The sequence below is a fragment of the Ciconia boyciana genome, chromosome 8 (assembly GCF_034638445.1).
Source record: "Ciconia boyciana chromosome 8, ASM3463844v1, whole genome shotgun sequence".
NCBI classification, from domain to species: Eukaryota; Metazoa; Chordata; class Aves; order Ciconiiformes; family Ciconiidae; genus Ciconia; species Ciconia boyciana.
This window is the reverse complement of record NC_132941.1, coordinates 44,821,931-44,834,436: the sequence shown is the minus strand read 5'-3', so window position 1 is coordinate 44,834,436 and position 12,506 is coordinate 44,821,931. Positions and strand designations below refer to the sequence as shown.

The 12,506-nt window shown below is 44.9% G+C and overlaps 1 protein-coding gene and 1 long non-coding RNA gene across 6 annotated transcripts in view; one reads left to right on the top strand and one right to left on the bottom strand.

Moving 5' to 3' along the window:
• The window catches only part of LOC140655407 (uncharacterized), a 191,965-nt gene that overhangs the window by 15,495 nt on the left and 163,964 nt on the right, over positions 1 to 12,506 (bottom strand). The gene's annotated exons all lie outside the window — the stretch shown is intronic.
• Positions 1 to 12,506, top strand: part of PAX2 (paired box 2) — an 85,814-nt gene that overhangs the window by 25,419 nt on the left and 47,889 nt on the right. For 3 of the 5 annotated variants that reach the window (XM_072869908.1, XM_072869907.1, XM_072869905.1), the window contains exons 4-5: positions 8,833 to 8,891; positions 11,008 to 11,127. In XM_072869908.1, the coding sequence (XP_072726009.1) occupies positions 8,833 to 8,891; positions 11,008 to 11,127 (179 nt within the window). Of the gene's footprint in view, positions 1 to 8,832; positions 8,919 to 11,007; positions 11,128 to 12,506 lie in introns of all 5 variants that reach the window. The other 2 variants (XM_072869909.1, XM_072869906.1) reach the window with 1 other exon arrangement.

The window sequence follows — 12,506 nt, the reverse complement described above, 5'->3', positions numbered from 1 at the left end:
CTGCACCCTGAAGTGCTTGCCTGTACCTGGCTGCTTTGGGCAGCATGATAAAGCAAGGAATAAATAATACCAAGAGCAGTGAGGACTAGATCAGGAAAGATTCAGGTTCTCTGCAGAAATTTTCAACTTTTCAATGTCGTTTTCATTTTGAATAAGAACTTTAATAAAATTCTACAGCTACATTTCAGTGTAGTTGGAACCTGCTGTTTCAATAAAATCTAAATATATTATTCTAATTTTAATTTTTTTAGCATAGTCTCTCATTCACCCTAAAAAAGTAATTTTAAAGGAAAAAAACCAATTTTTCCATTCTGATAAGGCTGAAATTCTTCTCACAATTTTGTTAATTTCTTTAAAACCTAAGGTAAAAATAACATTAGCTCTAAAGTGGCACATTCCCAGCACTGTTTTTGTTTTGATTTTGGGCAAATGTCTTCTACTGATAAGGGCTTCACTATGAAATTTTCACCAGTTCTGGCAAACGTTAAGGGAGGAACACACAAACAATGACGCCCCTGTAAAGGGAATCATTTACCCAACACATGCAAGCACATACTGTGGTGTAACTCTCTACAGGATATAGAGATAATACACAGCTAATACACAATGCTGCCAAGCCCAAAAGTTAAAAAGTCATGAGTCAGTACCCTCCAAAACCAAGAGACTGGTGTAAAATTCACAAGGCTGTAAATAAGAATGTATTTGGTTTTTTTCCTTTGCCTCCAGTTCTGGCCCCTTGGGAGGCAGCCAGGTCCCACTTCCACCTGGTCTTTGCAGCCATGAAAGCCAGAAATACCTTGGTATTAAATGAAAGCTGAAATAATTGCATATCTTCAAGATCTGAGATTTTACACAAAATACCAGGTATGGCATAACTTGCAAGAGAGTTGAGAATGTTATCTACTTTTATCTGATTCCTCCCAGTTCAAGACTCCTTTCCTAGTGCACACATGTCTTCTGTTAATCAAAATGAATGTCCACAAGGAATTCAGCACAGACTCCTGAATTTTAATAACTGGAAATGGGCTCAAAGCAAAGCTTTCAATTAAAAGTTCCTGTGCTCCAGATTAAGATATTTAACCTTGGCAAGCCCATGTGTTTCTGTAGGTCTTCTTAACTCACCTGCTGGCACAGCCGCTGTTCCGACAGCTCCGGCCCGTGCTGCGTGGCAGTCACCAGTGTGCTGCCAGCTCGTGGGGCTGTACCCTACGCCAGCTCCGTGCTGCTGCAGCAACGCTGCTAGCAGGACCCAGGCCGGCCAGTCCGCAGGTAACAGAAGATGTCGCTTTGAACTGTTGTTATTGCAGTGTAGGTGTACTCTTAGAAAATGATTAATTCCTAAGAGCTCAAAAATTTCTGTGCATTTTCATGGCAGAAATCTCTTGCTAGTGAAGGGGACTTAGCCACTGGCAATGCTTCTCTCCTGCTCTCTTCCTGTGGCTTGTTGTAATTTTTGAAACTTTTGGTCTTTTGTTGCAGAGATTATGAGTTTGTTGAGGGGGAGTGGTAGGTCTCTAGCTGCAGGAATGGATACTCTCGTGGGTGCTGTGAGTTGAACGTCTGCTCCATGGTTGCCTATGATATTGGAATCTGGACTTGATGACCCAGGTGGTTCCTCCCAGGCCTGTGTTTCTATGTCCAAGATCAGCAGAACCCTTTTTATCCTTTAAGATTTCCCTAATTCACCTTAAACCCAGAATGTCAAACATCTACACCCAGGATCAAGTTTGCTTCCAATATTTTGTAAACTGTATGACATCTTCTAGATGTTTCGATTTTAATGAATTTCTGGCTTTCCTGACTGCAAAGAAAGCTTTCCAAATGTGAACTGAGTGTAATAAAAGTAGAAACACCTGCCTGAGGACATTTCTATGCTGCAGTCACTGCTTGACTGCAGCTCATGTAGATATACTTTAGCCAGCTTTAAGCCAGCCAGCCTGGGTCCTGATGGCTCTGTAGCCACAGCTTTGCACAACACAGCAACTATTCAAGCACACCTTCTGTTTCCCAGGTGGGTTTTGCACCCTAACACAAATCCACTTGGATAAATACAAAAATGTTTCTTAAAGCCTAATGCAGCAATTTATTCTGGGAGGTCAGGCTAGGCAACCTATGCACGTGGGGCTTACCACTGTCAACCCCATCGGTACCAATGGCATGAAGTTGTGTGTTACTGCTCAGCAGGATGAGTTGGCAGACCAACCCCCTGCCTGGCAGATCTCTCCCCTCCCAGAAGGCAGGCATCTTCACCTTTCTTTCCTTCTACCCCTCTTCCTTACGTCTGGACTTGTACTGTGTAGCACAGCAGAACTGGAATGGGCAGAGATCTGCTAGGAGCTGAACGTTAATGCTCTGCTCAAATTAAATGAAATAAAACCATATGGTGTCATCATGGGTCACTGGTTTAAAACAACAAAAAAATCCTAGCTCCTCTCTAAGCCCTTCAGATAGTAAAACTGCTGCTGTGAATTCTGCCTCTCCTCAGAGTGCAGCCAAGAAACGCAGTGAGAGAAAAGGGCAGGATTGGGCTTTCTCTTGTGTTTGGAGTGAGCAGGCTAACCTGGAACAAAGTGGCACTTTTTTCACCATGTCTTCAGGCATGATGTCAGTGTAGCAGTGAAGTTGATGGACCTACACAGATTAACAGTGGATAAGGAGTCAAATCTTCTCAGGGAGGGCTGGGATTGTGTTTTCAGATATGTAAGGCATCTCCATTTTGACCTCACATCTATTTGGAAGCTCCAGGAAAATAGGTAATCCCTCTTCAGGCACCTTTTAGGACTATCTATCTAATCAATCTAATTAATCTTTCATACCTATGCTTATATACTAATGTAATACGTGATTACCCTTCTTCTCTCTCCCTTTTCAAAAGGTAGGGAGAAGGAAATGTAATTTTCATGACAGGAGAGAGTTTGAATGTGTGAATATTGCTCGTGGCCCCTGAATATGGCAGGGTTTGAAGGCATTCTGCTGTCTTGGCAGGGAGCACCAGAGCCTCAGGCCAGCTAGCAAGGAAGCTGAGTCTGCTGCTCCTGCCAATGTCAGCTGTTGTTCTGAGGGTTGCAAGTGTTGCGGTAGATTTTGAGAGCGGTAGGAGAAGCTACTGCCCCCCATGCATCCTAATGGAAATTATGTTGTGGCTTTTGGGGGGCAACTGTAGCTCTGATCTTCCCAACTACATCTGCCGCTGCAAATTCAAAATGACCGCCAAAGCCGGTGCAGCTGAAATACAGCTCCTGTTGCCTGTGCATACCTCCCTTCCCTTCACGTACAGCCACTGTCAGCAGGGTACATGTCACTTGTGCTTCAAGCAGGGGAACGAAGCCAATACTGTGCTACAGCTCGCTGAAGCACTTACTTGGCCCCTGTTATTAGAGAGTCTGAGCCCTTCACTCCTCCTTCCAGCTGTCCTCACTGTGCCCCAGGTGGCACGGCAATGCTCCTATCTTCACACTTCAGGCAGGAAACAGAGCACAGAGAGAAATGCCATTTGTCCAAAGTCTTGATGAGAGGTCCATGACAGAACAAGGAACTGAAGCCCTTTCCCTAAGTCGGATTAGGCTCTAACTATCAGACTTTCTATTTCCCTTCCTTACCCCCCAAATCCCTGGGTTGTTTTTCCTCACCATGCTATGAAGCTTGCTTTCCATTTTGAACTTTGTTTGTGCAAACAAGACTTCCCCCCCCCCCTTTCTTTGCTCAACTGTGAATTCAGCTGTGCTCAACCCATGCACAGAAACATAAGACTCTCTCCTATTTGAACCAAAGCCATGTTCAGAGCTCTTTATGTCTGCGCAGCACCAGTCTGCAGGTGGGACCTTGTTGGCTCCATGGGGGCTGTCACCAAGGAGCCCAGAGCTGCCTCTTCCCATCCCACGTTCTCCCTCTTTTCCTTAGGCGTGCTTTGACGCCAACATCACTGGGATGGTCATGAGCCCTTTTGTAGGAAGGAATCGGATGCAGAGAAGGCACCACTGTCTCACTTAGCCCTGCACCAAGTCCCCTGCAGGCTGCCTTGTCTCGACCGCCAGCACAGCCCATGGCTCAGCAGTACAGCCCTGCGCTAATTAAGCAGTGCGGCACAGCAGGGTGTGTGTTCCTTGGCCATCACAGCCTCCCTTGGACACACTGCAGAGAAAAGGCTGAAGCTTCGCAATGTTAGCCTTCCAAGAACTGCTTTAATTGCCCAGTAATGCACACCCTGGGGTCTTGTAATGTGCTTCTAATATGGAGCATTTAAAATATGAATACTCCAAAACAATTACAAGGAGTTTGGTGCTCTGCTGAGTGTATCCTTCCACTCTGAAAAATAATCCATGACAAAGGAATATGATCAAAGTGAGGATACCAGTGCTTTCTGAAATCTGTCAGCATCTCCTTGGGGCAGCAGGACACACCAAATCCACTCTGTTCTTCCAGGATTAAAAGAATTGCTAGACTGGGACACCAGATCATTCAGACCTACCTCATCTCCCTCTGATCAGCCCTAGTATGATTTTTTATTTGAGGTACTGTCTAAAGACTCTGCCACCAGCAACAGTAAGAGAGGAGAAACCACAGAGTATGTCAGGCTATACGAGAGTTTGGATAGAAATGTCAGAGAAGCGAGCGACATTTCCTATGATCTGTCATTCTTTTAGCAAATAATTTCTGGACAGGTTTAGAAATGATTTTTTACTTGCTTACTTACAAGGAGTGAAAGAAAGTTCTGCTTCTCAGAAAGGACTATGGCTCAGCTAATTTTAACTTCTAATATTTATTTCGACATTCTTGACCAAATTTGATTAGACCTTGTCACAGTTGTCATACTAGGAGAGAAGATTTTTGTCTGTCCATCTGTATTCAGAATCAGCAAAAGGAATTGCATTAAAACTGCTGAAAATAACGAAATAGAAATCAAACATTGGGAATTCATGATCTAATGCTGAATGTTTAAGAAAGTCAAAGGCATTTGGAAGCAGGCAGTTGGTTTCAGCTGGAGCTGTATGAGTATTAACTCTAGAAAGAGTTACTACAAGCCAACTATGGTAACTCATGAATTCCAGGAATGGATATATAATTCACAGTATGATACTATGCACTGTAATGACATTATATGCCATTACTTAAGATAATATGGCATATTAAATTCAGATTGTGAAATGAAGTTCAGTTGCTTTACTGCAATCAAAGATCTATAAATGTCCTGTTGCTGAAACTTCAGAAGGTTATGTATTAAATCTGTGTATATTCTCTGAAACTCAAAGTGGACAACTTGTGCAAAAACCTCCCATTGGAAAATGAAAAATGGGAATTTACAGTAAGTACCAGTTTATGCCCCTAATTAAACACAAATGCTGTTATTGGAGTCACTGGCTGTGATGGAATTAGAGCAGGGATGAATTTAGTCCAAAGTGACAATTTCTTTTGGAGAAAAGAAAGACGTTTGAAAATATTGGCATTTACTTCAAGAAATCAGCACTGCTGACTGGTGTGCCAGGATTTGTGTCCTTTCTGCTTTTGGGAAGGGCTGAGGAAGTGTTCTGCAAAAAGGCTTGTCTTTCTCCAGTGTCTAGAGGCAAGAACAAGCCATCAAAGGCAGCAAGAGGTGATCAAGGTTTTGCTCCCTCTTACATAGCAGTAATCCAGAAATCCTAGGTTTGAGGCAGCAGAGCTGGCTTAGTGTGCATTTCAGTCTCCGGTAAGGGTGAGAAGCTTTCAGCAATCCCGAAGTTTAAAGACAGCATTATTATGCTGCATCTGTTGCTACAGGACCAGGTCAGGTCTGTTCATCTTTCATCTGCTGTTTCATTAGGTGGTCTTGTGTAGGACAGACTCACTTGAAGCCTCTTAAAGCAGCAGCAGTGATGCCTAGCTATCCTGCTGTATATCACTGTCCCTAAATGAATCGACCCAGTGGGATGCACTGCCATATTCTGTACTGAGCGTAAGGGTCCTGAAATTTCTCCTCTTTCCCTACAACACTACAGTTTGGTTGTGACTGTAGGGCAAAGGAGCATTGCTGGGGAGAGCCTCTTCGTGACTTGCCTCTTCTTTTAGCCATAGGAAATACCTTCTACCTGAGACCTCATTAGATTCGCTGTGCATTTGATGCCAAGAATTATTTGACCCAAGCCACTGGAGGTTGCACAACCCTCCACTTTTGCTCACTGTTTCCAGACACTTTCTCTTGACATAAAACCAGTTTCATTCTTAGAGGGGAACGTTTTTGAACAGAGCCTTTCACCTCTGGGTCACTAGCTGAAATCTGGCCCTGGTTGGTAGTGACCGAAAATCATTACCAGCTGACGGCTACTTGGTGAAATGAGCTGGTGAGTCTCATTCCAGTTCCTAATGGACACATTTCAGTAAACACAGTCACAACTGGCACTAACTGGCATTCTCAGCTGAGAGACCATGAACTGAACAGGGAAGGAAATTGAACCTTCCTCTTTGTCCCCTGCCTGGGTTTTTGAAGCATTATGGACAGGCATTTTATACCACCATCGTTTCACAGGCTGTTTTTACTCTAAATAGCTTTTCGAAACTTTGCAATTTTCATGCAGCATGATTCAGCACAGCCTGATCAGCCATCTCAGTATAATTAGGCTCATCTTATGGTTCCCCTCAGTAGAAGCTGAGCTGTCTGATGCCACCTCCCAGTACGAATGGCGAATCTGATGTCATATCTCAGTATGAATGGAACCGTCTGATGTCACCTCAGTGCTAACAGGACGTTTTATAATATGTCATCTAAGGCTGCAGGGGAAATCTTCTAATCCATTCACTATGCTACACTACAGTAGAACATAACACAGTATAATGTGTAGGTTAACTCAGACACCCTCAGGCAGATTTTGGGTAGATGGATGGATGGATGGGTGGATAGATACATTTATACAAAGTATACATACATTATATCACTCTATTGATTTTTAAAAAGTTCGAGGTCTGCCTGGCTATAATGAGATTTTTGAACTTTGTGTTGCGATCAATGAGGGGAATATTATTGGCCTGGAGAATTGATATACCCGCTCTCTGTGGCTTGTTCTGCTCCTGGACTGCCCCTGCCCCCAAGGTGTACGATTCCATCAGACACTTAACCTCTTTCACAGTGTCATCAGGCTAAAAGGAATCTAATAGTGACACGGGACTTGTGCTCAGCACTCTGGCACTATTGCTTTCCTGTCACAAATAATTTATAGCTTTCTATTTCCATCCCTTTGCCTGCACCCCATCCCCTCTTTCTGTTTCTCTGGGCTGGGGGAAATCAATAAACTCACACAACCAGAGTGGCACTTCAGGGGGTTTTAGGGGGAATGTGAGAGAAGAGAAAAGAAAAGAAAAAAAAAACAGAAAAGAAGAAAAAAAAGTTATATTATTTGCCCTAGCACAGACTTCTCAGATCAGCACCTCAGCTAGTGCAAATCAGCATGACCTCCAAATCTGGCCCTGAGGCCCTCAGACACCTTCTGCATAGGTCCTCAGCAGCTATAGATTAGGGCCCCTGGTACCACTGACCTGTATGAGGTGAGGATCTGGATCTCCTTCCCCAGCTAGAACCTTGACATTCCCTATCTTCAGCTACTGCCCAGGCTTCATCATGTGCATACTGGAGTTTCCTAACATGATGACGTGATACGCTCTGCAATACCTTTCTTTTCCTAAGAAGGTTTCACTCTCAGGAGTTGTGCTTTTTCAAAAACGCCCTCTCAACGTTTCTGCCTATCTCTATCCATGCCATACCACCCACTAGACACACATTTGCTCTTCAGAGTTTTCCCAACTTATTCTTTAGAACAAATCTTTAAGGGAAGCTCTTGGGTGGGCAGGGAGGATCTGTTATTTGCTTTCACATTCTGAAGAGATTTTTGGGGAGAAGTGAAAGCTAATATAATGCAGGGCTGAGAGTTCCAGAAACTCAGGCTGAAGAGCGTCTGCAGCCTTCACCCTAACTGGAGAGGCTCCTTTTAATCTCAGAAAGGAATTTGGTCTCCATGGCCTCCACAGGTCATGGCTTATTTGCCGAGTTCCTTGGTGAGACAGTCATTCCTGAGTCACAGATACCCAGCATCTGCCAGTAGGCAGGGACCCTGCCAGTCAGGTACTAGGTACTAGTGATTTTCTTTCACCAGTGACCTCAGCTGGATTTAAACCAGTGACCTAGAGGTGAAAGATTTAATGTAACAAGAAACAGAGCACTGACAATTACAGTTCAGTTTATTTTAATTCTGAGCTGCGTTATGAGACATCTTGTTGAGTTCCCGTGCTGCGTTCATTTAGCAACTGATAAACACTAATTTTTGCCCTCTTTGCTGGAGCTTCTTTTTCCTGGTGATCTATATCCCATCACCACTTCCTACAGATGCCTTCTGCTCCCACCTTCTCATTTATGAAGGGCAAGGGCTTTGGGCAAGCCTTCCATCAGTTCAAAGCATTCTACGCCAGAAAGGTATTTTTTAGCTACGCAAGAAAATTAAATCTACACCATTTGTAAATCCAGCAGTGGCTCTGTTAGCTGCAAAGACTGCCTTGTGATCGTGCTGACAGGTCAGATCATAAATGATAACGCAGTTGCTAACACACAGGAGATCCTAGCTCGTTCACTGAGCACCATAGTTATGCAGTGAATACCCAAGTTTGGGGAGAAGATGACAGAGCAGAGCAAGGACAATTCTCTCGGAACTGGACTGTTAAAGCAGTAGAATCAGGACTACAAGAAGGCAAACGAAACCGCTCTGCTGCACCCAGAGCTCAGATCAGGCCTTCAGGTTCTGACAGCTGGGGTCACGGGTATGCAAAGGCAGAGAAGTTGCAGTTGAGTTCTGAACATGTTTTGCTCTTTTGCAGGATCATCAGAACCAAAGTTCAGCAACCTTTTCACCCAACACCAGACGGGAGCGGGACAGGTGTGACTGCACCAGGACATACTATCGGTAAGAAGACTGGCATGAGGGGTGGTGACAGGACAAGTGGAAATGATGATGAAGCTTAGTTGAGGGAACAAAGTCTGACAAGCAGATGCTAAGCAGAGCAAAAGGGAGGAGGGGTGGGGGGAAAGAAACCTCAATGGAAATCAGAGGTTTCTGTTCTTTGTTTCCCTCATTGCATTGCAGAGAAGGGAATCATGGCAGAGAAACCAGCCGAAGGTAGGGGTTTGCCCAAAGTGATTCTGCCTTAACATCCATTTCATGTTCACGCTCTCTCCTTTGCCTCCCTAGAGAGAAGTATTTACCACTATCCTGTCTAAGCACCAGTCTTCACCTTTTGTCTCCTTCTTACTCTGACTCTTTTTTCCACTCTCTCTCCCAATTTCTCTTCTCTCCCTTTGCTGGAACTGGTCCATTTCTTAGAGCTAGTAATACACAGACATGGGTAAGATATTCCTGATGCCTCACAACTGAGTTCTTCATTGTTCTAGTTCTGCAGTCAGGTATCCCATGGGTGTATTTCACTGAGAAAATGCATTTTCTGCTGGGGGAGATGGGTTTATCAAAGTGAGCAGAAGACGGAGGCTGTAATAAAGTGACCAAATGTCTCCTAGTCTGTTGTGTTTAAAGGTAGTGTGCTAGATGTGTGCTGAGGTACTTTTCACTCTGTAGGCTGTATGGTGCATGTGTCTGCTGTCGCTAGCATAGCTTTATCCAGTAACAATTCAGAGCAGGAAAAAACATGCAGTGTTCTGGGATACTGTGAAATACAGTGGCTTATTCGTGGCCTATGACACTGTCTTAGCTACTGTTGGTTACTGAGAATCAGCTGCTATACAAGGATTTACTGGAAAGTACTGGTCTACGTGGGACAGAGCTGGCAGATACAATCCTGTACATGAACTGTGTTCAGGAGCACAATGAAATTAATGGGCCAGTATGGAAGAGCATTTCTGGATGCCCTTTTAATCTGGACTTGCTCACTGGACTGGGAATCACTGACCACAACAGATGGAGTTGGCAGATGTTATTCCTTCTTGGAAAAGTAGTGCAGTGTCTAGGGAGTGCATTGGCTGAGCTGGGATAGTGATTGTGAGTGCTGCTACTGGAGTCTCTCATTGCTCTGGGATGTACTGGGAAGTGTGGGTCTACATCAGATAGTGTTGACAGGTTCTGCTCCATCCTGGAAGGCTTGTATTAGAGGTATTGATTGCTTCAGGTCAGTGCTTTATGCGCTGAATGATGGGTAGCGGCCTGTAAGAGAACTGGGATATTCTCTCCATTACTGGGACATGCTGGGACATAATAGGCATGCCTACTGGATGCATAGCTCTACTTCTTCTATACTCTAAAGCCCTGATTATCATGAAGTGATCATTTCTAATCTGGATGACTTGTCATTTCTGATATATTGGAAACTCATGAGCAATCTTGGATAGCCCTGAGTGGCAGGAGGAGTCTGCCAGTTGACATTGGTCAGTGCAACAGGAAGACACTAGATTTTTATTAATCTGGGTTGGAGTATGTATCACCAACTCACCATTTGTTCTAGTAGGGAACTGAATTTATTGGCCCAACACTGAAGTGCTTCTAACCTATGCTAAGAAGGTAATTTTTCAATGAGTGTTTTGGGTGGACGCATAAGAGGCTGGTCTGGCTAAGACAGAACATGTGCGCTCCTGGTGGAAAAATGCTGAGAGGAAATGATCTGGCAAAATATGGATAGACTAGGAAGTCACTAGAGAATATGGGCTATGCCGCATTGCACTCAGTTACCATGGCATGCACTAGGAAGCCTGCTCTGAACTGGGATATAACAACAAGGTTTAGCTTCTTGATGGAATACGCTTGCTTGTTATTAATGGCCCCGTACTGGAAGGCTGTGGAGCTATAGGATAGGAACAGACTGGCAAAGCTGGGATGCAGCAACGTTAGCAGTAGAGTGAGTATGAGTCCTTCAGTGTGGGAGACTGGGAGTCTGCTTAGTGCCCAGGCTTTCCTGTGAGACTGGTGGCATGCGTAGCTTTCAGCTGGGGGATCCCTGAGTGCTGTGCTGCTCTCCTCATGGCCCTTTTTCCCTTTTCCTTTTGTCCAGTGCCCAGCACAGCATCCCCTCCCGTCTCCAGTGCCTCCAATGATCCAGTGGGCTCTTACTCCATTAACGGGATCCTGGGGATTCCTCGGTCGAATGGCGAGAAGAGGAAACGTGATGAAGGTAGGGGGAGGGGAGAAGCTCATCCTCCCTTTTATATTCTTTGTCCCCATGTACAGGCTCCAATTTCAGGCCAAGGTTTGCAGCTGCTCCAGGGGCTAGATCAGTTTTAGCAACAGAGACCAGTTCCCCGCCACTGCCCTGCTGGCTTGGAATGCTCTTCTTCCGAGGCCCTTTCATGACAGGCTGCGTCTCCAGACATCTGCTCGGCAGGCAGAGAGCCGTCTCCATTGCTGGAGCTGATCCCAAGTTCATTCACTGCTGGAAACGGCTGGAACTGAACTCCCCAGGTGCCAGCAGGTGCCCGGACTTTGAACTGCGGGTAAACATGGTTTCCCCGACTCACTCGTTTTCAAACAAAATGCCGTCTTGGAGAAGCACCAGCAATGTGGGAGTTATCTTTCATTCCCCTTGCAAACAAGTTCCTGCCCTGTGATGTGCCATGAGCTACATTAGCTGGTGATCATAAGGGCCCAGTTTTCAATGGGTAGCACCTACCACAGCAGAACTGCCAGGCTTGCAACAGTCTGAAAGCAGAACAGGAGGTCTTCTGAGTACTGTGGCCCTAAGGTTGTTATCTAAGCCTTTTGCTAGGGCTTTAAGGAACTAGGATTAAGCTATCTCCTTTTGCGTCCTACCTGCTGGGAAGGACTCAGGGCAAAGTGAATCCCGAAGTGAGCCAAAAGCTGGAACCTCAGGTCTAGATAGACTGAGTCGGGAGGGTGGGTAAGGTCTTCGTGCTTTTATGGTGGCTTTGTAAACTTTTTTCTTAAATCTTGCTCTTATAATTTGATGCATTCAAAAACTGAGGGCCAGGAGGCGAACTTTTCTAAGAGTAGTGCCTGACCAGTTTGTTCGGTTCAGCCCTGCCTTCAGTATGTTGTTTTCTGCTGTTGCCTGTTGCGTGGGGGGACCTCTTAGTAGTACAGGTGGCTCAGTGTGCTGCATGTGCAGTGACCCCAGGGCTGTGTGGTGCCAAAGAACATGAGGGTTCTCTGTGATATGTGGTGAGAAGAGAAAGCTCTCCTGAGAGAGATGCTGCATTTTGGGGTTTTGCTAGTAATTTTCTCAGCATTGGTTCTGGTGAGGTTCACATCTGTAAGTTTTTGATCCAAATAAACACAATAATCCCAAGAAAAAAAGGCAGTCATGGTGACCCCTTTCTCCCTAATACAAAGTAAAACTAGAGGCAAGGACCCAATCCAGCTCCTGTTAAATAAAATGGGAAGATTTTTTCTGATGTCATTGGAAATTGGATCAGGCCCCAGAGGAAGATCCATTTCCCAGCTAGATGGCAGTAGGGCCCAGCTAAGAGAAAAGTGTTAGCAATGGAAGGGCTGAGTCAATGCCTCAAAGTCAAAAAATGTCAAGAATAAGAGACT